Source organism: Bubalus bubalis, chromosome 18 (genome assembly GCF_019923935.1).
Source record: "Bubalus bubalis isolate 160015118507 breed Murrah chromosome 18, NDDB_SH_1, whole genome shotgun sequence".
NCBI classification, from domain to species: domain Eukaryota; kingdom Metazoa; phylum Chordata; class Mammalia; order Artiodactyla; family Bovidae; genus Bubalus; species Bubalus bubalis.
In genome coordinates this window covers 35,043,571-35,066,299 of record NC_059174.1, presented here as the reverse complement: position 1 = coordinate 35,066,299, position 22,729 = coordinate 35,043,571, and the positions used below count along the sequence as shown (strand labels likewise).

At 50.7% G+C, this 22,729-nt stretch overlaps 4 protein-coding genes across 11 annotated transcripts in view; 3 read left to right on the top strand and 1 right to left on the bottom strand.

The window, feature by feature from the left end:
- Positions 1 to 3,370, bottom strand: part of DUS2 (dihydrouridine synthase 2) — a 32,250-nt gene extending 28,880 nt beyond the window's left edge. For 3 of the 7 annotated variants that reach the window (XM_006040986.3, XM_006040989.3, XM_006040991.3), the window contains exons 1-2: positions 3,268 to 3,370; positions 1,268 to 1,344 (exon numbers count right to left, since the gene is read on the bottom strand). The gene's annotated coding sequence lies outside the window, so the exon portion shown is untranslated. Of the gene's footprint in view, positions 1 to 19; positions 60 to 1,267; positions 1,345 to 2,719; positions 2,798 to 3,267 lie in introns of all 7 variants that reach the window. The other 4 variants (XM_025268909.2, XM_006040987.3, XM_006040988.3 and 1 more) reach the window with 4 other exon arrangements.
- A 6-nt stretch (positions 3,371 to 3,376) lies between these two features.
- Positions 3,377 to 5,241, top strand: DDX28 (DEAD-box helicase 28). Its single transcript, XM_006040992.3, has one exon. It carries the CDS (start codon positions 3,417 to 3,419, stop codon positions 5,052 to 5,054), a length of 1,638 nt encoding a protein of 545 aa, XP_006041054.2. The 5' UTR covers positions 3,377 to 3,416; the 3' UTR covers positions 5,055 to 5,241.
- Positions 5,242 to 5,394: 153 nt separating this feature from the next.
- On the top strand, positions 5,395 to 10,569 carry DPEP2NB (DPEP2 neighbor). The gene is given in 3 exon segments (XM_025268918.2): positions 5,395 to 8,065; positions 8,068 to 8,107; positions 9,450 to 10,569. Coding segments are annotated over 3 exon segments (375 nt in total). The 5' UTR covers positions 5,395 to 8,035; the 3' UTR covers positions 9,755 to 10,569.
- Positions 10,570 to 16,304: 5,735 nt separating this feature from the next.
- On the top strand, positions 16,305 to 22,435 carry LOC102393834 (dipeptidase 2). 2 transcript variants are annotated; one of them, XM_025268914.2, is made up of 13 exons: positions 16,305 to 16,845; positions 17,007 to 17,091; positions 17,446 to 17,476; positions 17,741 to 18,040; positions 18,308 to 18,434; positions 18,748 to 18,877; positions 18,964 to 19,105; positions 19,398 to 19,467; positions 19,588 to 19,764; positions 20,374 to 20,458; positions 21,107 to 21,182; positions 21,848 to 21,983; positions 22,073 to 22,435. In XM_025268914.2, the coding sequence occupies exons 4-13, from the start codon at positions 17,838 to 17,840 to the stop codon at positions 22,328 to 22,330; spliced, it is 1,404 nt and encodes a 467-aa protein (XP_025124699.2). In that variant the 5' UTR covers positions 16,305 to 16,845; positions 17,007 to 17,091; positions 17,446 to 17,476; positions 17,741 to 17,837; the 3' UTR covers positions 22,331 to 22,435. The 2 variants fall into 2 exon arrangements, with proteins under 2 accessions (XP_025124699.2, XP_025124698.2); XM_025268913.2 differs by having other exon boundaries at positions 16,306 to 16,845; positions 17,301 to 17,476.
- Positions 22,436 to 22,729: the final 294 nt, after the last annotated feature.

Genomic DNA, 22,729 nt, shown 5'->3' with positions numbered 1-22,729 from the left:
ATAACCAACAAGGACCTACCGTACAGCACAGGGAACTCTGCTCGATGTTATGTGGCAGCCTGGATGGGAAGGGAGTTTCGGGGAGAATGGATACATGTATATATATGGCTGAGTCCCTTTATTGTTCATCTGAAACTATTATAACATAGTTAAACGGCTATACCCCAATATAAAATAAAAAGTTAAAAAAAATACCAATGTCCAGGCCTGCCCTCAAGTCAATTAAATCAGAATATGAAGCTCAGTAGGGCAAGAATTTTGCCTGTTTTGTTCACATGAAAAGTACCTGGCACGTACATGGTGCTCAGAAAATATTTACTGCTTGAATAAATGAATGAATATACCACTATCACCTGAGACTCAAGGAAAAATTCCTTTTAAAATTTAGGGAGTAACTAGGCAACATAAGTTTCCATGGCAGCTCTGAGAAAAACATTACCTAATGAGGCTACCACTCGCAGGAGCTTGCATTTTTTCCACAATAAGTAAACCTTTCTTATTTCTAGAAGACTCTTAAGAGTCCCTTGGACTGCAAGGAGATTCAACCAGTCCATCCTAAAGGAAATCAGTCCTGAATATTCATTGGAAGGACTGATGCTGAAGCTGAAACTCCAATACTTTGGCCACCTGATGCAAAGAACTGACTCACTGGAAAAGACCCTGACGCTGGGAAAGATTGAAGGCAGGAGGAGAAGAGGATGAAATGGTTGCATGGCATCACCGACTCAACGGACATGAGTTTGAGTAAGCTTCAGGAGTTGGTGATGGACAGGGAAGTCTGGTGTGCTGCAGTCCATGGGGTCGCAAAAAGTCAGACACAACTGAGCGACTGAACTGAACTGATAAAGTGCTTTGTAAAACATCTTGTAAAATATCCATCTCAATAACAACTAGAGGTTACTCAATGTCTGCTGTGAGCAAGAGGGAAAGAGGGGATTTACAGAATATCTAAAGAAATGATAAGAAAGGGACTTCCCCGGTGGTCCAGTGGTTAAGACTCCATGCTTCCAACTGCACAGGGCACTGGTTTGATTCCCAGTCAGGGAACTAAGATCCAGCATGCCATGCAGGGTAGCCAAAAAAAAAAAAAAAAGAAATCAGAGTAAGAAACTAGGGGCTATGAGAAGAGACAGACAGGCTTAGACAGGCTCTAATCCCTATGACATTTTGAGGTAATCTCATTGTAAGGGCTCGAGCATGAGAAAGCAGCCACTAACCAGTTACCCTGTCCCAAATATTTGGATGAAAGTCAAATGCAAATACATACCTATGTATTATTCTTTTCTGATAATTCTTTCAATGTATCTGTTCTGCCTCGGTGCAAAACAATTCTTTGTTTTGTATCTGAAAAAAGAGTAGCACAGGTAAATGGATGAAACCTGACAAATCAGACATCCAAGGAGCCCTTCAGCTAAGGAACAAGGAGGTCTGAGTTCTGGGAAAGAATCATAAAAGTAGTGTAGAATCACAATATCATAGCATATTCTTTGTATCGACTCCCCTCTATCATATCACCACTCAGTGGTCATTGACCTGTACATGAAATTTTCAGTGACAGAAAATCCAGCACTCTCCAGACAGATCTGGGCATTTCTGGTTGCTACAGTAGTCTTTATGTCAAATTCAGAATCTGACTCCATCATCAGTCCCAGTCTGCCTTCTGGAATGGTTCATCCCGTGGCACACTTCATCTCTTTTCCATCTGACACAGTCCCCAAACACACGAGGACAATTTTATTCTTCCTGAAGTTCTCTTCTCCTGCACCGCCCTCCTTAAATCACCCCTTTCTGTGCTTATGGCTTTCAGGGGCCCCTCAAGGTTTCTTGATCCCAAGGGCATGACAAGCAATGACGTCAATATGCCCGCTACAGATTCTGGGGAAGGGGCTGGGCCACCGAGAACCCGGCAAATGTAGCTCCCTGAAGCGAGAGTACATGCGGCAACCTCAGCCTCTCTTCAGTCCCCATCCTCTATCCAAGGTTCTGAACAGCACACTGTTGATATTTTGGGCCAGATCATTCTTTTTATTGGGGGGGGGGGGGGCTGTCCTGTGCATTGTGCGATATTTAGTAATATCCTGGTCTTTACCCACTAGAAGCTGTAGCATTTCCCCAGATGTGACAAATAAAGATGTCCCCAGCCATTGTCAAATGTCCTGGGGGAAGGGTGGGGGCAAAAATCACTCCCACTCAAGAGCCACCACTCTATCCAGTGACTCTGTCTACCTGTCATTACTCAAAACTCTCTCCTCCTCTAGTTTAACAGGTAACTCTCCAGAAAAGCCTATCGTGTATCAAAATACTATTTGAAATATAGTAGTATTTGTCTTTATAACAGTATCTAATGAAAGTAAAACTTTTCTCCAGGGACTTCCCTGGTGGTCCAGTGGTTAAGATTCCATACTTGCACAGCAGGCAGCACCAACAGGCTGTGCAGCAGTGGCCAAAAAAACCCAAAAACCTCTTTCTTCAGATGTTAAGACTCTTCCAAGTAGTTAACCCACATTTACCTTATCTCCTACCCCAGGCACTAGAGATTACAGAAATGATCTGATGCCCATTTTCTGGATCCGTTCAGGAAGTACCAATAGTGTAAGGTTTTTTTCGCAACCTGAACTGAATTTAGGTAAAATATTCTGCCTGACCATGGCTTTGTGAGACGTCATATACCTGTAGCAGGACCCTCCTCACTACTATTCAAGTAATTTAGGTATCTAACCTGAAAGCCGGTGGAGCTAGGCGAGCTTCAGGATGAGAAGTTGGAAAGGGTGACAAGAGAAGGAAGAATGAACCGCAGCTGAAAAGCAAGCGGAAAAGGTCCGAAGAGATGAGTTCTCTTGAGTGAAGAGATGATATGCTGAAGTCCATCGGCTCGCCCTCTGGGCCCTCAGCTCTTTGGGCGGTGGGGGAACGCTGAGCCTAGATCTACTCCTGGTCTCGGCCCCCAGGCCTGACCATTCACTCAGATTCTCAATAAATATTTATATTAGAAGACCTTACAAGGGGAGCACATCTGTGAAAACACCGCTGCACCCTCACAGTTTACACGGGGCGATCAGAACTGGACATGCCATCACAGGAGCTGTGAGGGCGACAAAGAATTGTAGGGATCCGACATCGGATCGCCAGAAGCCCTCAGCCCTCCTGATTCCTAATGCCAGGGCCCCATCGCCGCCTGTCGCCGGACCCCGGTCCTGCCTTCATCGCGCACCCTTCCCCAAGGTTGGCCGGGGCCTGGACGTCACCATCCAGTTTGGACCTACAGACCTCGCCGCTGCTGAACTCTACAGATCCTCCCTCCTTCCACACAGTTCGCCAATTCCTCATGTGTTACTGAGCCACGCCGGCCACCGTCCGCGAGGCCTTGGCGCGCGCATGACGTCACTGTTGTGCGCCTTTTCCGCACCAAGGGGACTATGGCTCTAGCACGGCAACTACGGCTGTTGTCGCTCGCGACTCGGTTGCTTCTGGCGCCTCGACGGGACCTGACAGGCCGCGGTCCCGACGAGCCCCTGCCCGTGGTGCGCATCCCGCGGGCTCTACAGAGGCGGCATGAACAGCGGCAGAGCGGGCAGCGGAGCCCCCTGCGGCCGGTGTTGGTGCGACCTGGCCCGCTGCTGATCTCGGCGCGGCGGCCGGAGTTGAACCAGCCCGCACGCCAAACGCTGGGTCGTTGGGAGGTTGCGCCACTCGTTTCGCGAGGCTGGAAGCATCGGCGCGCTCGCCAGGACTATTTCTCCATTGAGCGTGCTCAGCATGAGGCCCCAGCGCTGCGGAACCTCTCGTCCAAGGGCAGCTTCGCCGATCTGGGTCTGGAGCCCCGTGTGCTGAGCGCACTCCAAGAAGCTGCTCCCGAAGTCGTTCGGCCCACAACCGTGCAGTCGAGTACCATTCCCCCATTACTTCGCGGCCGCCACATCCTCTGCGCCGCGGAAACCGGCAGTGGCAAGACTCTCGGCTACATGCTACCTCTGCTTCAACGGCTCTTGGGCCAGCCAAGCCTGTACACCAGTCGTATCCCTGCTCCTCGAGGCCTGGTCCTTGTGCCTTCTCGAGAATTAGCTGAACAGGTGCGGGCCGTGGCCCAGCCCTTGGGCAGCTCCTTAGGCCTCCGGGTGCAGGAGTTAGGGGGAGGCCATGGCATGAGTAGGATCAGGCTGCAACTGTCCAAACATCCTCCAGCAGAAGTACTGGTGGCCACTCCAGGGGCTCTGTGGAAGGCCCTGAAAGGTCAACTGATCAGCCTGGCGCAGCTCTCTTTCTTGGTGTTGGATGAGGTAGATACATTGTTGGATGAAAGTTTCCTGGAACTGGTGGATTACATCTTGGAGAAGAGTCACATAGCAGAAGGCCCCGCTGACTTAAAAGACCCTTTCAATCCCAAAGCTCAGTTAGTGCTGGTGGGGGCCACATTTCCCGAAGGCGTAGGCCAGCTGCTGAGTAAAGTTGCCAGCTTAGACTCTCTAACCACCATTACCAGTTCCAAGCTCCACTGCATCATGCCTCATGTCAAACAGACGTTCATGAGGCTGAAAGGAGCAGAGAAGGTGACTGAGTTAGTGCAGATCCTCAAGCAGCATGACAGAGCACACAGGACTGGCTCCACAGGAACTGTTCTCGTGTTCTGTAACAGCTCCAGCACTGTGAACTGGCTGGGATATATTCTGGATGACCACAGAATCCAACACTTAAGACTGCAGGGACAAATGCCAGCCTCCATGAGGGCAGGTATCTTCCAGTCCTTCCAGAAGGGTTCCCGAGACATACTTCTCTGCACAGACATCGCCTCTCGGGGCCTGGACAGCACCCAGGTGGAACTCGTCATCAATTATGATTTCCCTCTCACCCTGCAGGATTACATCCACAGAGCAGGGAGGGTGGGCCGTGTAGGGAGTGAGGTGCCAGGAACAGTCATCAGCTTTGTGACCCATCCCTGGGATGTGAGCCTGGTTCAGAAGATTGAGCTGGCAGCTCGCAGGAGGAGAAGCCTTCCAGGTCTAGGATCCTCAGTAAGTGAGCCTTTGCACAAGGAAACCTTACTGCAGCAGGCTTAAATATGATGCCATAACTGGGATCTTTCCCTGTGTGCTGGGTGGGTGAGCGCACTTGTCAGCAGGATGCGCTGGGCTGCTTAGTCACCTTCTAAAGGCCCCAGCTGCTGGTCAACACTGGAGGGTGGACTACTGAACGTGGCTCTCTGTAGTCTTTCACACGAAGAATAAAGTTGATTTTGGCTTTGTATCATGTCGTGATTTCTAACAATAAGTGATGTTTCTGTAGTTTCCACCTGGGGCACAATCCACTGGATTCTGAGAAAATTCACACTCCAAACTACTACACCTAGGACAAAGGTTCCTTCAGTTGATGTTTTTGTTTCAACTTTATTTCCTTCCCCCAAAACCATCCATTAAGGGGACTTCCCTGGTGGTCCAGTGGTTAAGAATCTGCCTCCTAATGCAGGAGATGTGGGTTTGAACCCTGGTGGGGTAACTAAGATCCCACACGCTGTGGGACAGGGCAGCTAAATCCCAGCCTCACCCTGTGGCCACAGCTAAGACCTTACACAGGCAAATTTAAAAAAAAAAATCCATTAAGCCCTCAGGAGAAGGAAAAGGGGATATGACTAGCAATAGAGAAATTTTCTCTATGAACAATGGCCGTGGCAAGCCTTAGGCTCTCTTAGTGAAATCTCTCTGGAAAGTAGTGGCAGAAGAATAAAAGGCAGACTGACACAGAAGTATTCCTTAGTGTGCATTTCCAGCCTCGGAGTTCTTTCTCATCTCTTGGTTGCAGAGGAAGAGGAGAGGTTAAACATTTTTATAAAACTGGCAAAATAAGCTTATAGCATCCCATCACTATCTCCTAGGTTCTAGGAGCGTTCTATAAGCGTTATAGAACCTAGCAGCATTTGCCTAAAGTAAGGAACAGTTGAAAGAGATAATACTTAAGAAAACAACTTAAAACTGCTCACACACTGAAAAGGACTAAGTTGCAGAGAACAGAAATGGGCTCAGAGCAACCTTTGCCAAAAGAGAATATTGTGCTAAATGTACAGTTTTTCCCATATAAGGAAACAGAGTCAGAAAGATAAAAGAACTTGTTCAAAATCACACAAATAAGGACAGAATCTGATCTGTGTCCTAAGAGTTGTGTTCTTTAACCACTAGGCTAAGTTTTCTCAAATGTGATTCACATGTAGAATAACTATACATTTCTGTTTGCCTTGAATATTCCTTGTTTATATCCATGCCTGCTGCAATTTTTAATATTGCCCACTTGGACTCTCAAAAGCAACCCCAAATAGACAATAATTTAGTCACTATCCGTGGACCACTTTGGTGCAACTGCCCAGGAAGCTTGTTAAAAGTACAGATCCCTGAGCCCTACTCCACAGCTATGTAAGTTTTCTGAGGATTGGTGCAAAAATCCACATACAAGTCTTTGTTGTTTTGTGGAATCCCCAGATGAGTCTCCCACCCTCTTAAGTTAATAAACCATGTATTCTGCCTTCCCCAGGTGCCCAGCCGAGTTATAATAAGGTATTGGTACCCCCACCGCACCAGAGGGATGCTCTCAGACAAGTAATCTCTGAAGCCTTGAACAATTGGTGGTCTCACTCTGGCCCACCTGCCATGACAAACCTACAGAGCATTTCCCTTCACATTTACCTTCTAGCATTCCCAAAGGCAGTCTGCTCTAATTAGGCCTGACTTCATCTGTCCTATTGTGCATCCGCCAATTCAAGCAATTTAGTAGAGAGAAGGAAGGTTTTTGTGATTTGCAACCAGAGTGGCCCAACCGCTCAAATAATAGCCCAAGACATCTCCACCTCCTGAGCACATCCCCTCTGCAACAGCCCCAGTAAACAAATGTCCCATCTTTGCTTTTTTAAGGTCAGCCACAGGGAGCCCCTGAAGAAGGTTATCTTACATTGCCACATTACCAAAGGCTGCCCCAAAGGCTCCTTCCTATGAACCTGATCAGGCTAAGGGCAGAGCTGTCTCTTTCCTTCTTTGAGTCGGATCAGACCGTCTTAGTAACACCTCTTCACGGTGTTAACCATGTTTTTCACCTGGGTTGCTACTTAGCCTGTTATCTCATCCTTTCATGGTGGCGAGAGGGGGGATTATAATGATTTTTGCTTTTAAGGGAGAGAGGAATGTAATGTTTACGTTGTCATTTTGTCATGAGTTTGTTTTGAATTTCCTATTAAAATGGGTCCATCACTCCCACTTTGTGAAGTCATCAGGGCCCACATTTTGCACTTTTAACATCTCTCGGTGTCAGTTTAAATTGGGATGAGCTTGTCCTCACATTCCTTTCGGCTGTAAATCCAGACCCTGATATGAACCTACCATTGAGCAGAACCACTCCACTGCCTGTGTAGCCTTGGGTAGGCCCCTTAACCTCTTGGTCTTTTAAGTCTTGGCAGTTTTAAAAATGTGAGAGGGCTATGAATTTATATTTGGGGCAGAACAAGGTTGAGAAGAGTGTGTCTTTGCTTTTATTCTTTCAAACTGGAATGACTCCCGACTCGTCCCCATGGGTCCATATCTCACTTGTCCTTCAGGCCCACTGCCAAGCATCCTTCCCCAATTCCCCAGTCCACACAAATCTCTGTCTCTCTTTAGGTTAGTACCATACAGCCTAGAGTCTCTTAGGTCAATTTTGCCTCTCAGGCCAATCTCAGAATGTGGGTTTCTCTTGCCCTCCCATGGCACCAGGGGCTGTGCCAGCCCACAGGCATGCTCCCCAGGGGGGCGCTACTAGACTAGGGCATGCGTGGGGAGGCCCAGGTGTGAGGGGCCAGGCAAGGTGCCTCTCTGCCTTCACTCTGCTCTCCTCCAAAAAACCCCGAGAGCCTGCAGCCTCCCCCTCAAGTCACAGGTTCCTTATATGACCTCACTGGGTAGTGATGACCTTACAGCCCTTATCGCAGTTTCCATGGCAGGGTAACTGCACAAACATGCTGCTTTTGGAGAAACTTCCCTACCAGTCCTCTACCAGATAGCAGTCTTTGGCTGTGTAAGAGAGAATGTCTAATCGAATCTTCTATCTAATCTTCACTCTAACTTGTCCTCTGTCCCCTGGAAGGGCAACACAGCAGGTAGGCTGAGACTGGACATCTGTACAAGAGGCATTGTGTATACACAGCCTCACCTGGCCACCACGTGTTCCTTTGGGGCTTACCCACACACACCTCAGCACTTTCCCAACTGTAAGTAATACGAGTGCCCTGGGGCACCTTCAGGGACCCACAGTGCTCATTGCTGAGGATAAGCAAAAGGTCATCCCTGGGCAAGTGAGCAGGAAGGTCCTGGTCTTTAAATGTAGCCTTACTCTTTGGTCTACAAGATGCTTCCATTCAGATCCTTTCCTGATTGGCCTGTTAGCAATAGGCAAATGCATTTTTGTCGGCAAATGATAAATGGAGCAGTTTGAGGAAGAGGGCTGCTCTTGAATTTCACCTTCAAGCCCAGGCACCTTCATGCAGTTATGGGGACATCTACATGGGTCCCCTCGGACACATTCCAGACTGAGCTGGTGCATACTGGGGGAAAGAGTGGTGTGGTATTGAGGGAAAGACCAGAAGAACCCAGGGGAGTGATGAAATGCTAATAAGACTGGAGGGCTGAGGAGATGGTGTCCCAGGAGGCTGATGCCTAGACTTGGTACCCACAATCTGGTTCTGAATCTCCTGGTCACTCTGCCTTAGTATTTTCTAATCTAGATAAAAGTATCAGAGGGCTAGAGTTCAGCGTGGATGAAACAGGCAATATAAATGGGGCCCAAGAGGGGTTGCCAAGGTGGGAGGGGTTCTTACCAAATTAGACTCCTTTTCCCAAAACTTGAAATGCATTTCCATTAAAAACAGACCTTAAGGAATGTTTTCTCTGGTGTGGAAGGGAGAGATGGAGGGGATCCTGATTGCAATTATTTTAAGGTTTTCTCTGGAAATGGAAAACAGAGTTCCTCATCTGCTGTAGTCACAGGCTCTAGGAATTGCTTTGGCAGCCAATAATGGCACCCCACTCCAGTACTCTTGCCTGGAAAATCCCATGGATGGAGGAGCCTGGTAGGCTGCAGTCCATGAGGTCGCTAAGAGTCGGACATGGCTGAGTGACTTCACTTTGACTTTTCACTTTCATGCATTGGAGAAGGAAATAGCAACCCACTCCAGTGTTCTTGCCTGGAGAATCCCAAGGACAGGGGAGCCTGGTGGGCTGCCGTCTATGGGGTTGCACAGAGTCGGACACGACTGAAGCAACTTAGCAGCAGCAGCAGCAGTCCCTTCTCTAGGGACTCATGGGGTGATGGGCAGAAACTGTGTTTTGGATGTCAAGCAGACTAAAGGGCTTCAGCCAGAAACTGGGAGAGAGGTGAGAGGGGGAAATTCCGGCAGGAGACTGTGAACAGCAGAAGTGACTGATCAATTGTTTTCTTTGCAGCAGCTCTGGCTCCCACTTCCCCTCCTACACCTGGTCACTGCCGTGTCCTCTACCGAGGGCGTGGAAAAGCACAGGTAGGCTGGCCTGGGGAGACACGCTGCCTGGTCGGTGGCTACTGAGCCTACGGGGATGCTCCTGTGGCCACCCCAGCCGAGGTGGAAGCAGAGAAGCCAGTCCTCAGCCACAATCTCAAGAGACAGCGAGCTCTGGCGGAATAGGATAAAGACCTCAGTTGCTCCAGCCCCAAAATTCAGTGACTGCAGCATGGTGGCAGGAGGCTGACCCCACAGAAGCCTGCTGGCTGAGCCACACTCTGAAGAGAGGGCAATGATTTAACTGCCTAAGGGCAGCAAATGCTGCTTCCTGCAGTGACCCCCCACTGCCACAGATTAGAACCTGCGCCATTCTGTCTGAGCCTTCCTTCCTCAACCAGGAGCCTCCTTCCACACTAAATGGCTATGAGCAAGGAACCTCAGAAACAGGGTTGAGAGTCTTCTCTGAACATCCCAGGACTGAAGCTGGCCTGGAGGAAAACCTGATGTTCCTCTGCTCAATTCTCGGGAGCCCCTTTGTGAGCAGAAGAAAGAACAATCTTCACACTGTGAGCCAATGAGGACCCAGGAGCAGAGAAGTGCAGAGTGGCCTTCGCAGGGGCCCTGTCTACCACATAGGCTCCTGCCTGAGCCATTGGCCAGAGCCACCACCACACACCAAGGGGAGCTGGGCTTTTCGAAACTGAAAGAAGCAATGTGCGACTTCCCAAAAAGCCTCCTGCCTTGAATCAGGAGGCAGGATAAAGAGACCCAGGAAGACCTGCTCCCTGGAGCAAGAACATATGGAGAGTCAAGTGGCAGCAACCCCTCCCCGAGGCTCACATGCTCCTTTATTCCCAGCCTTTTCTAGCCCCAACGGGGTCCCTTACTGCTCAATAAAATGTTTTTCTGTAACAGTGTCAGACTTGAAATCCAAGTTATTTAAGGCCAGGTCCCAAATCTCCCTGTTTCCTTTAAGTATATTCCCACATGGGGTTCCTGGTCCTTTGAGAACTTCTGCCTCTAAAAAGACCCTTGGGGGTAGTTTCTACCTATGCGGCTCCTGCAAAGACACCTGTGTAAATTGGGGCGGGAGGTAGGCAGGTTCTTTAAGAAATATAGAGCCTGATAAGTACTTCCCTGGGTGAGTGAGAGTGTGTGTGTGTGTAAGGAGAAAAGAGGAAGGACTGGGAAGATGTCATTCCATCTGTCGATCCATTTATTCAACAAATATTTACAGAGTACCCAGGTGGTGCTAGTGGTAAAGAACCTGTCTGCCAATACAGGAGACCTAAGAAATGCAGTTTCGACCCCTTTTTTTTGGAAGATCCCCTGGAGGAGAGCATGGCAACCCACTCCGGTATTCCTGCCTGGAGACAGAGGAGCCTGGTGAGCTACAGTCCATTGGGCTGCAAAGAGTCGGACATGACTGGAGCAACTTAGCAAGCACACATGCACCCGTTACATACCAGCCGCTGTGCTGGTTGCTTGAGATGTTTCAGTGAATGAGATGATCGAACACCCTCTTCTCATGGCACCCACAACCTAAAAGAAGACACAAACAATAATTTCAAGTAATTATAATTGCTATACAGAAAAGTAGAACAGGATAATGGGGTAGAGTGATGAGGGGTTGCTATGTTATACTAGGTAGTCAGGGAAGGCTTCTTTGAAGAGCTGACATTTCAGTGGGGATGCGAGTGAAAGAATCCTGTGAGGAGCTGGGAAGAGAATTTCTGAAGGAGGACATGGCAAGCACAAAGACCTTGAGGCAGGAGTGAGGCTGGCCTGTATTAGGACCAGCAGAAGGGCCAGTGTGATCAGGGAGGAAAGAGAATGAAAGATGTGGTTGGAGAAGTAGGAACAAGCCAGATCATAGTAGGCCTCATCAGCCATACTGAAGAGTGTGGCTCTTAAGTGTGATGGGAAGTTGCGGAAAGGATTTGAGCAGGGGAGTGAAGTGATCTGATGCAGGTGCTAGAAAGACCACTCTGACTGCTGTGTGCCATGGCAGTGAATTGCTGGATGTTACTGGTGGAATGCTTCTCTCAGCAGTTAAGGGGACAGTTGGTCCTGGGGAGTTGGGGCAGGGGAATATTAGGAAGGAATAAAGAGTACAGGGTTTGGGCCTGTATCTCAGGCCCACCTGCCTCATCAGCACATTGGATGTATATACCACATCTTTTTTTTTTTTGAGCTACTTTTTAAATTCCTTTTAATTGGAGACTAATTACAATATTGTGGTGGTTTTTGCCATACATTCACATGAATCAGCCATGGGTGTACATGTTGTGTTCCCCATCCTGAACCCCCATTCCACTTCTTCTTCATCCACTCATCCACGATGGACACTTAGGTGGCTTCCATATTTGGTTATTGTAAATAATGTTTCAGTGAACATGGGGGTGCATATATCTTGAGTTAGTGTTTTTGTTACCTTTGGACAAATGCCCAGAAGTGGAATCACTAGATCATCTGATAGTCTTATTTTTAATTTTTTTGAGTAACCTTCAAAATATTTTCCATAGTGATTGCACCAATTTAATTCCCACCAACAGTGTTCAAGGGTTCCCTTCTCTTCAGGTCCTCTCCAACACTGGTTTTCTTTTTTTGATAACAGCCATCCTAACAGGTGTGAGGTGACAAGTCATTGTGGTTTTGATTTGCATTTCCCCAAAGGTTAGTGATGCTCAGCACATTTTCATATACCTCTTGGCCATCTGTATGTCTTCTTCAGGAAAATGTCTATTCAGATCCTTTGCCAGGATCCGACTTTTAAAAAGAGCCCCTCAGGAAGTTCCCTTGGAGAAGAAACTGGCAACCACTCCAGTTTTCTTGCCTGGAGAATCTCATGGACAGAAGAGCCTAGTGGGCTAGAGTCCATGGAGTCACAAAGAATCAGACATGACTGAGCGACTAACACACCTATCTTTTAGAGATGCAACCTTAAATATGGATGAAATAAATGTCTGATTTGCTTTAAAATATTCTGCAAAAGTGGATGGTAAGGTATAGATGAAATAAGGGCATTAGTTGATAACTGTTGAAGCTAAGCAATGGGTACAAAGGGGTTCAATATACTCTTCTCTCTACTTTTTCATATGTTTGAACATTTTCCCTAATAGGTAAAAAGAAATAAAAACTTCTCAGATGGAGCCTATGTTCAACCAGGTTTGGAATCAGTGAGGACTCAGGTGGTCAGCTTCACAGGGTGAGCTAGTTTGGGCAAGCCCTGGAAGTCAGGCAGAGCAGGGCAAGCTTCCCATATAAACGCAGGGAGCGGGGCGGGCGGGTCTGGGGCAGGGCGTGCTATGTGCAGCATGGTGTAGTGGAGGACAGGTCTTAGAGGCCTGAGAGATGAGCAGGAAAGAGACTACAAGTCTGAACTCGAGGCTAAATGAGCAATCACATACGTTGTCAAGCAAACGTTTGCTTGCTCAGGGCTGGCTCCCAGCACCTGGCGCCCCCACAGCCAACTCTTCTGTGTGTTATGCCGGCACATGTGATTGATCACTGGAGACTCGTCCAGCCCTCTCACTGCGCACCTCAGCAAAAGGCCGCACTGGCAGGTAATCAGCAAAGGATATCAGGACAAAGAGATGGATGAAGGGGATTCTCCTCAAGAGTGGTAGCAGCTGGAAATCGAGACATCCAAAGAACTATCTGACTTGCCAGGAGGGCACCACTGCGATCGTGTGCCTACCCAGCAGCTGGTCTCCCCACACCTTCTCAGCCAGGTTTAAGGCAGGTTCCACCCCAGGGCCAGTGGGCTACTTTGCCTACCACTGCTGGCTTTCCCAGGTGCCTGCCTTATGAACCATGAACTCTCCTCACCGAAGACAGAGCCAACCCTGGTGAGCCCGGCAGCAGTGAACAGGAGGTATGCAGAGTCAGACATGGCAAACTTGACCAAACAGCTGGCTGTCATTCTTCAGAGCTCTGGTCTGTCAGGGCCTGAAGCACACACAGAGGATGAGCCAAAAGAGACAAAGTCTGAGTAGGTCTGGCTTGGGGTTCCAGAGCCCCAGACAACAGAAAACTAAGGATATTTCTCCTTCATAGAATCTTAGTTCCATTGTCCTTACAAGCTGCCCCCAAATGGGAGGCATGGGAATAAATAAGGAGCTTGGGATTAACATATACACACTACTGTATATAAAACACAACTAACAAGGACCTATTGTATAGCACAGGGAACTATATTAAGTATTTTGTAATAAACTCTAAGGGAAAAGAGGCTTCCCTGGCGGCTCAGGAGTAAAGAATCTGCCTGCCAATGCAGGAGATGCAGGTTCCAGTCCCGAGTCAGGAAGATCCCCTGGAGAAGGATATGGCAACCCACTCCAGTATTCTTCCCTGGGAAATCCCATGGACAGAGGAGCCTGGCAGGTTACAGTCCATGGGGTCACAAAAGAGTCAGACACAACTTAGTGACTAAACATCACACGAACACGTAAAGGAAAAGAATCTGAAAAAGAAAAAATATATATATACACACACACACATATCTGTGTGTGCATGTGTGGCTGAATCACCTTGCAGTAACCTGAAATGACACAACTTTGTAAATCAACCATAGCAAAAAAGTGAAAGCGTTAGTTACTCTGTTGTGTCTGACTCTGTGACCCCATGGACTGTAGACTGCCAGGCTCCTCTGTCCATGGAATTCTCCAGGCAAGAATACTGGAGTGGGTAGCCATTCCCTTCTCCAGGGGATCTTCCTGACCCAAGGATCAAACCCGGGTCTCTTGTATTGCAGGCAGCTTCTTTACCATCTGAGCCACCAGGGAAGCCCAAATCAACTATAATTCAATTTTAAAACAAAACAAAACAAATCAATCAGAAAAAAAGCGAGGCTGGTAAAAACCTACCTCGTGGGCTATTGTGAAGACTGAATGCACTATGTGCTACTAACTGGCAGCAGAGCTCTGGGCGCACAGTAACTCTGGCTTCCCTGATGCACTGCCACTGACGTCACATCTCCTTGTTCTGGGAAGGAAGGGAAGGCAGCAGCCTCCTGTGCTCCCAGTCAACGCACTCTTCACTGAACGCTGGTCACGTGCTTGCTGTGCTCAGGTGTGGTGCCCGGTGCCAGAATGTGGTGGTCGAGGCCTTACTGAGTTTACTTGCCAGCTCCAACAGGGGCAACCACTTCTGACTGCTGGGGCAGGGTGGGGTGGGGAGGAAGAGAGAGAGGTCCCAGCAAAACCTGAACCTGAGCAGTCTGAGAGGTTCACTCATGCCCCTGTTTTTAGAGAGGGTAATTTGCCAAAGAGGGTTTGGATTTAGCAGAGTTCTCCATGGTATGTTCAACCCTTCCTGATGGCAAGATTTCCTCCCCTGGCCCTGCCTCAACAGCGCCACCATTTGGAGGCTGAGGGGCAGCATGGCTGGTGTGGCCAGAAAATAGGGGGCAAAGTGGTGGTGGTGGTGCTTTAGTCGCTAAGACATGTCTGACTCTTGGGACCCCGTGGACAGTAGCCCACCAGGCTCCTCTGTCCATGGGATTTTCCAGGCAAGAATACTGGAGTGGATTGCCATTTCTTTCTCCAGGGGATCTTAGAGGTTTGTGTTATTTGTTGAAACTGGAGAAGCAGGTGAGGGCAGACTCCCCAGGACTTGAAAGCCAAATAAAGGAATCCAAGGTTTAGGAGCAACAAGAAGCCACAAAAAAACGTTGGGGAGGAGGATGGCACCAGATTTTTCAAAGAGAGACAGGGTATGCCTGCTCTGTGGGAAATGAACTGGAGATGGGGAGACCAGAAGGAGGTGAGAGATGAAAATGACCTGTACCGGGAAAGGAACGGTGGGCATGGAAAGGAGACATACCCAGGAGATGTTTGGAGGTTGAATCAGCAGAACTTAAAGATGCCCTGAAAGGGGAGGGGTGGGCAGAGAGTAGAGGGTATCATGGATGACATTCAGGTCAGCTCTGGAGCCAGGCCCTGGGCTTTTCTGCCTCCATCCTCTTTTCACTTCCACCCACTGTCGGCAGCACCTGGAAAACTTTTGTCACAACCTCTGCCCACAAACTGTCCCTGTGTCTGGGGGGATCCTACAGGACAAGACTTTGCTAGGGTGCTCCTTTTCCCCTGGTGGGGATGGGGCATGAAGATGCCTTGGGTGAGATTAAGGGAACGACATGTCACCTTTTTGGCTAAAATCTGCTTGCCGCTTGGGTGTGAGTACTCCCATGCCCCTGAGTATATAAGAATGTACATGTGTGTGTGTTTCCATGATCAGCTTTATATGGTCACCTCAAGGCCATGGCCACCAGTGCCAGCCTGTTTAAGGACTGAAGCTGAACGTTACAGAAAATTTGTTGCCTGGCTAATCTTCTACAGTAATGGTGCCTACCTCCTCTAGGTCAAAACAGACTGTGTAGACATCTGGTCCTTGCAGAATAGCTAAAAAAAGAAAGAAAAAAAAAAGGCTAAATTCTCTTTTTTCATTCCTCTGTCAGCAGCTGCTGTTTGTCTGCACTTCCTGGAGGTCTATCAAGAGTGGAATGAACTGTTTATCCCCCAAACTCATATTTTTTTTTTTGCCTGGAAACCAGCCCAAGAATTTCTCCTCCCTCTCCCCACTGTGAGAGTGACTGTGGGGGCTGCTGACCAGCAAGGGGAGGGAAAGGAGCCAGGTCTGAGTTTGGGTGCCCAGGGCAGGGATACACCCTGCTGTTCTCAGCAGCAGAGCCCTAGGGGACACACGCTCTGCAGGCAGGCTGCCTAGAGAACCCTCCAGCTGCAGTGAGCAGGGAGCAGACTCACCTCCAACACTACCTCCAGCACTACCAGTGTGCCCTTCCTTCTGGCCTGTAGGCACTGGGCAATGTCAAATGCAATATACATGAGCCTTGAAATATACACAAGCAGGGATTCTTCCCCTCCCAGGTAGCCCAGGACCTCTAGTTCTGCTGGAAGAGTTTTACTCATTTCATTTTTAGAGAGATTTCTAGGGTCTCCAGCACTCAGACTTAGGTCCTTACCCCTGAGATAGTCACTCCTGCCACCTGGGAAAGGTTCCAAAGGCCAAACAGCTCCATGGGGTGCCAAGGATCAGAGCAGAAACTTGAGAGGCTGGAGATGAAGGAGTTTGGGCAAGGTTCCAAAAGCATCTCAGTGGCTGAGCTTCTGTGAGAAGGCACATCCCCAGTGTATGTGTGTGGTGGTGGTGGGAGGGGGCTGTTCCTAGAGGAGTCAGCTAGGGTGAGGGCCTGAAACTAGAAATGAGGAATGGGGTGGGGCCTCAGAGCAAGCACAGGAACTTAGACCTTGAGGTTTCTGGGAGAGCTAGAGCCACAAGGGCCATGAGATACAACGACTGTAGCAGCAGAACCCAGATGCCAGGCATTCCACACTGAGGTAGGAAGGATCCTGGCCAGCAGGTCAGCCCACAACTCTGGGAGGAAGCTTCCTGGGGTGGGGAATCTCCTGCCATGGAAATGACTTCAACTCCTTCCACTCAATAGCCTACCAACTGGGTTCTTGCTCTGTTGAGTAAAAGGTTCCTTAACTTTTCCCAGATGGTTGTTCAGTTCACATCACCAAAGTTCCTCAAGTGAGGCCCTGGAGAAGTGCAGCAACACCTGAAGGCGCTCTTTCCAGAGGGTGACTGGGGGGAATGGGGGAGGGGTGCCCCTGACAATTCCCAGTTGCTGGCTGAAGTCCCCTGAGAATGGTCATGCACGCTGGGGAGTCAAGTAGGGGGAGACAGAAGGTCGGGGGCAGAGGGGCCGTTTCTGAATCTAGAACCCCCAAGTTTAACCCTCCATTTCTAAAAACTATCTCTTCCCTCACACCCACCCCTCATGGCCCAGCACATGGAAACTGGGAGCCCAGATCAATGGGGACACAGAGACACTGGCACGCAGCCCTGGGGTGGGCGGGGCAGGCTGCAGACAGATGGGGACAAGCTGTGCTCCTGGGAAGGGCTGCCTGGGGCTGACGGCCACTCTCTGACAGAAGCGCCCTGGACTCTCTCTTGGACAGCAAGGTTAGAGGCCGGGGGAGAGCAATTTAGGGCGGCCCCCTCAGAATACAGGGGTCGGGAGAGGGGCGGGGGCGGAGGGAACCCAAGATGGGAGGGGAATGGGCTCAAGGTGGAGGCCAGGTTAGCCCACAAGAGCCGCCTCTTAGCAGAGGGCAGGAGGGTAGTTCGGGCCTCCATGGCACCTGGGCTTTGCGGATTATGGCTCTCTGCACAGGGGTCACAGGGTCCTGTGACTCTGTGTCCCCTCTGTCCATGCCCCTCTCCCAGAGGCTGCGCAACTACGTGATCTGTGTCGACTGGCAGAACCCCAGCACCCGCACCGCTCTCAGACCTGCCTCTGCCCACCTGCCTGGCCCTGTGCAGCATGCCGAGTGGGGGCCTCGAGCATCCCCACATGCTCACCCAGCGGCCTCTGCTGCTCCTGCTGTGGCTGCTGTTGCGGCTGGTAACCCACGCCCAAACAGCACCGGCTGCCCCTATTGCCCTGACCAGTCTGGACACCTCCAGCACACTGAGTCTGGGGGAGCGTGCACGGGCCCTGATGCGGGACTTCCCACTTGTGGATGGGTGCGTGGGGGCTGGTGGGGGCCTAGCCCGGCCCTGGGCAGGGGAGGAAGTCCAGAGCATGCAGAGCTAGTGGGGCGGCTCCCTCACACCACCCCTGGGTGTCCTCTCCATCATCTTTGGGTGCCCTTCTCCTCTTCTGTCACCGTCTCTGGTGGGAACCCCCTCAGCCCAGGCCTCAGCTAGTCTATGTGGCAGTGTGAGGTGGGGGAGTTTCCTGGCTGGCCTGAGCCCGAAGGAGCCCACCCATTTGCCTTGACCTCCCTCCAGCCACAACGACATGCCCCTGGTCCTGAGGCAGTTTAACCGCAAGAGCCTACAGGATGTTAATCTGCGCAATTTCAGCCACGGCCAGACCAGCTTGGATAGGCTTAAAGACGGTCTTGTGGGTGCCCAGGTACCAAGGGGACACACAAGATGCCACCATGGCTCTGGGGGAATGTGGGGGAGTTTGGGGGCCTCAGAGACCACGGGTTAGTCACATCGGAACTCAGTTACCACAGCAACCTAGAAAGTGCCATGACAAGGATGCTGGGGGCTAACAGGGGTCACAGTGAGTCAACATAATGGGCATCCAAGTACCACAGAACAAGCCATGCATCACATGTGACACTGGGCACAGGCAGTGCTGCACCAGCTGTGGAGGCGGTGAGAAGCCCAAGAAGTTCTAAAGGAACCCCTACCCAAACCATCCCCTGGCCTTCCCTCAGTTCTGGTCAGCCTACGTCCCATGCCAGACCCAGGAACGGGATGCTGTGCGCCTCACCCTAGAGCAGATTGATCTCATCCACCGCATGTGTGCCTCCTATTCTGAGCTAGAGCTTGTGACCTCAGTTAAAGGTAGACGGATGGGTGGTGGTGGGTGTCAGGGGCTTAAGCTACCCATGTCTCTGACAATGACAACCCTAACCCTAACCTGCCCCCAGCTCTGAATGGTACCCAGAAGTTGGCTTGCCTCATTGGTGTGGAGGGTGGCCACTCACTGGACAGCAGCCTCTCCGTCTTGCGTACCTTCTATGTGCTGGGTGTGCGCTACCTGACACTCACGCACACCTGCAACACACCCTGGTGAGCTTGGTACAGATGGTATGGGCCCAGTGAGGCAGGGATCTGCCCAAGATCATGCTGGGGTCCACATCAAGATTCACCCCTGGGACTTGGCCCCGAACCTGGAGTGGGGAGGTCTACAAAGCAAGACTGGATCCCCAGAAGAGCCCTCGTACTGCCACACACAGCCCTGCTTGGGTCCCTCCTCTTGCTCCAGGGAGTTGCAGGTGTAGAGGGCTTGACGGAACCTCTGTCTAGCTTCTTGTAGCTGAGTCATGACCACCAGTCAGACTGCCTCCTGGCCACCCTGCAGGGCAGAGAGCTCAGCTAAGGGCATCCACCCCTTCTACAGCGATGTCAGAGGGCTGACCAGCTTCGGTGAGGTGAGGACCCTGGCTCCATACCCTGCCTCATGTGAATGCACAGCCCCACCTGGTCCCTCCAGATAAACGCACCTAAGACAAATGCAGCCCTGACACCCTCTCCCCAACCCATCCCTGCAGAAGGTGGTGGCAGAAATGAACCGTCTGGGCATGATGGTGGACTTGTCCCATGTCTCAGACGCCGTGGCACGGCGAGCCCTAGAAGTGTCGCAGGCACCTGTGATCTTCTCCCACTCGGCTGCCCGGGCTGTGTGCGAGAGCACCCGGAATGTTCCTGATGACATCCTACAGCTTTTGGTGAGAGACTGCCCTTGCCTGCAAACCTAAAGCAAGACATTCAAACCAGGAGCCCCTGAACCTGAGCTTCTGCTCCCTCAATTTCCTCAAACCCTAGGTTAAAGATCTTCTACCCCAAAAACACACGAACCACAGCCCATGAACTCTTGAACTCTACGTGGGGGTTCTAGGTGGTAAACATTCCTTGAGAACCTCCCTGGTGGTCCAGTGGCTAAGACTCCGTGCTCCCAATGTAGGGGATCCGGGTTCCATCCCTGGTCGATAGATCCCACCCACTGCAACTGATAGCTCACATGTTGCAACTAAAGACCCTGCCTGCCCCAATAGGAGATCCCGCATGCGACAAGTAAGATGGAGGCTCCCACGTGCCACAACTAAGACATGGTGCAGCTAAAAGAATAAATAAAAATACTCCTCCAAACCCCCAAACCAAGTGCCAAGACACCACCCAGACCCAGAGCTGAGGCTCCCCCATTCACACAAACCCAGAGAGGAGACGTCTCTGATCTCAAAGCCAGGACTGAACACCTTCCTCAGAGGGCTGAGAGAGTGAAGAGGCAGGTGGTTGTGCCAGGGGCCAAGTCAAATGTCCATTGTCCAACCCTGCAGAAGAACAACGGTGGCATTGTGATGGTGTCCTTATCCGTGGGGGTGTTACAGTGCAACCCGCTAGCCAACGTGTCTACTGTGGCAGGTAAGCCTCACCCTGGGCTCTCTGAACAGTTCTGATTTGGACCTGAAGCAGGGCACAAATTTGAGGAGGACCTCAGAAGGGCCCCAGGGGTTTGACCCACTGTTGGCAAGAGGCACTGCTCCCCCAAGCCCAATAATGAATAGTACACAGTTCTTGGTGCCATGTGGAACTGGAGCCACGGAATTGAAATGGATGCTGATGGGTATCCGGGAAGCAGTCAGACACAGAGTCCAGGTGCTGCCCATCTGTACCTCTGCAGGAGCTCCAAAGCATGTTGCCTGTGCTTCTGGTCAAGGGATTGGGCAGCTCCATAGGTCCCTGGGGTCTCTGTCAGTTGTTTCCTTGTTCCTTTCTCACCACCCATGGAGAGGCTACGTCACAGGTTCTCAAGGGAAATGAGAGGCAGAGTGAATCTTGGCCCAAATGGGTGGCTCTGAGGTCCACTCCAAATCTGAAGTCCAGTCTGGAGCCAGCCGGGATCACTTCAGACCAAACCTCAGGGCTCTCTACTCGGTGATCTGGGTGCCAGGCCATGAAGGAACTGGCCTGTCTGGCCTAAGGCTGCAATAAGGGGAATCAACAGAGTTCAGTCCTCACCACCTCCCCCTGACCCTAGAAGTCCCACACTGCTGACTTTCCATCCTTCAGATCACTTTGACCACATCAGGGCCATCATTGGATCCAAGTTCATCGGAATTGGAGGAGATTATGATGGGGCTGGCCGGTGAGTGCATCCATGTGGGCTTGTCTTGGGCTGGATGTGTCACGGGGGGCTTTCATAGCCACGGTGCTCACCATACTATGGTCCTCATGGCCTTGACCACAGCCTCAGGTCTGCTGGCCCCACTGGTATCTCCCCTCTCCCAGGGTCTGTTTGCTGGGCTCTCCTGTCTATCTGCAACCCATTGGCCCTACTCTAGATCATCATATTTGGCTAACCCAACCAGACAGACCTCATCTGCCCAGCATGTGTACCCAGCCAGTGTCAGTAGACCCATGGCCTCTGAGCAGACTCTTAGCAGGGTCTGGGGTGGGCTAACCATCTTCTCTGCCTGAAGTTGGGTCTGTGCATGCAAGGGGGTCAACCTAGTTCTTCAAAAGCTTTTCTTCTTTTTATAAACAGAAGGAAAAGTTTGCGTTCAGTGAAAGGCATAGATCTTAATAGTTCAATTCAAAGAATTTTGATGAATATTAAAGGAGCTTTAGGGCCCTTCTTCTGAAGGATGAAGAGCAGGCTTGAATCATTTACTCTCTCCAAGTCTCCATTTCCCATATTTGACCAGGGCTGGGGTTCAGTGGACCCTGCACACACAGGAAACTGGTTCTGACTCAGGACCAGGGGGCAGGTCTGAGGCCCAATAGCTGGCTGGCTGGCTGGTGGCCACACAGGTTCCCACAGGGTCTGGAAGACGTGTCCACATACCCAGTACTCATAGAAGAGTTGCTGAGGCGTGGCTGGAGTGAGGAAGAGCTCTGGGGTGTCCTTCGAGGAAACCTGCTGCGGGTCTTCAGTCGGGTGGAGCAGGTATGCTGGGCTGGGCTGCAGAGGAGCTCTGAGCATGTGTATTGGGGCGGGTGCTGTGGGAGCTGCTGCCCACTGACTGACGCCTCCAGGTTCGGGAGGAAAACAAGGGACAGAGTCCCTTGGAAGATGAGTTCCCAGATGAGCAGCTGGGGAGCTCCTGCCGCTCCGTCCTCTCGCATCTGCAGCAGAGAGAGAATCTGGCTCAAGACCAGAAACTAACCAGAACTCCAAGGCATGGGAATCCTGTTTTGTCAACTATGCGGTCATTCTCAAAATCTTCCCCCAACACAGCCCCAGGCCTCATAGTTATTGCTGCCTTCCTGGTCCTCATTCTTTGGCTCTGGTGATCCATTAATCCTGCCAGATGTCACTTTGGCAGATGCAGACATCCACAAAGTTTCCTCTCATGCAAGCACAAACATTTCCCAAAAATAAATGTTTCAAAAATGGAATCAGCATGAGCTGTCCTTGTCTGTAGTGGAGCCTGTGGTACAGGCCCCAACACTGGGGTTTGGTGGGGGACCCTGCAGTTCAGACACCAGGTACTCAAGGCAGACCTGTTGGCAGAGGCCTGAGGAATCCCAGGGGGGTTGGCTCAGCACCAGAAGAGAGTGGGAGGCTCTGGCTGCAGGAAGGCAGACTTTACTCATTCCCTCTGAGTAGCTCACCTCAATCCTGACCCATCGTCTACCACCTGGAGATCTTTTAGGGAATTCTGGCTCAGATTCCCAAGAAGAGAACCTGCT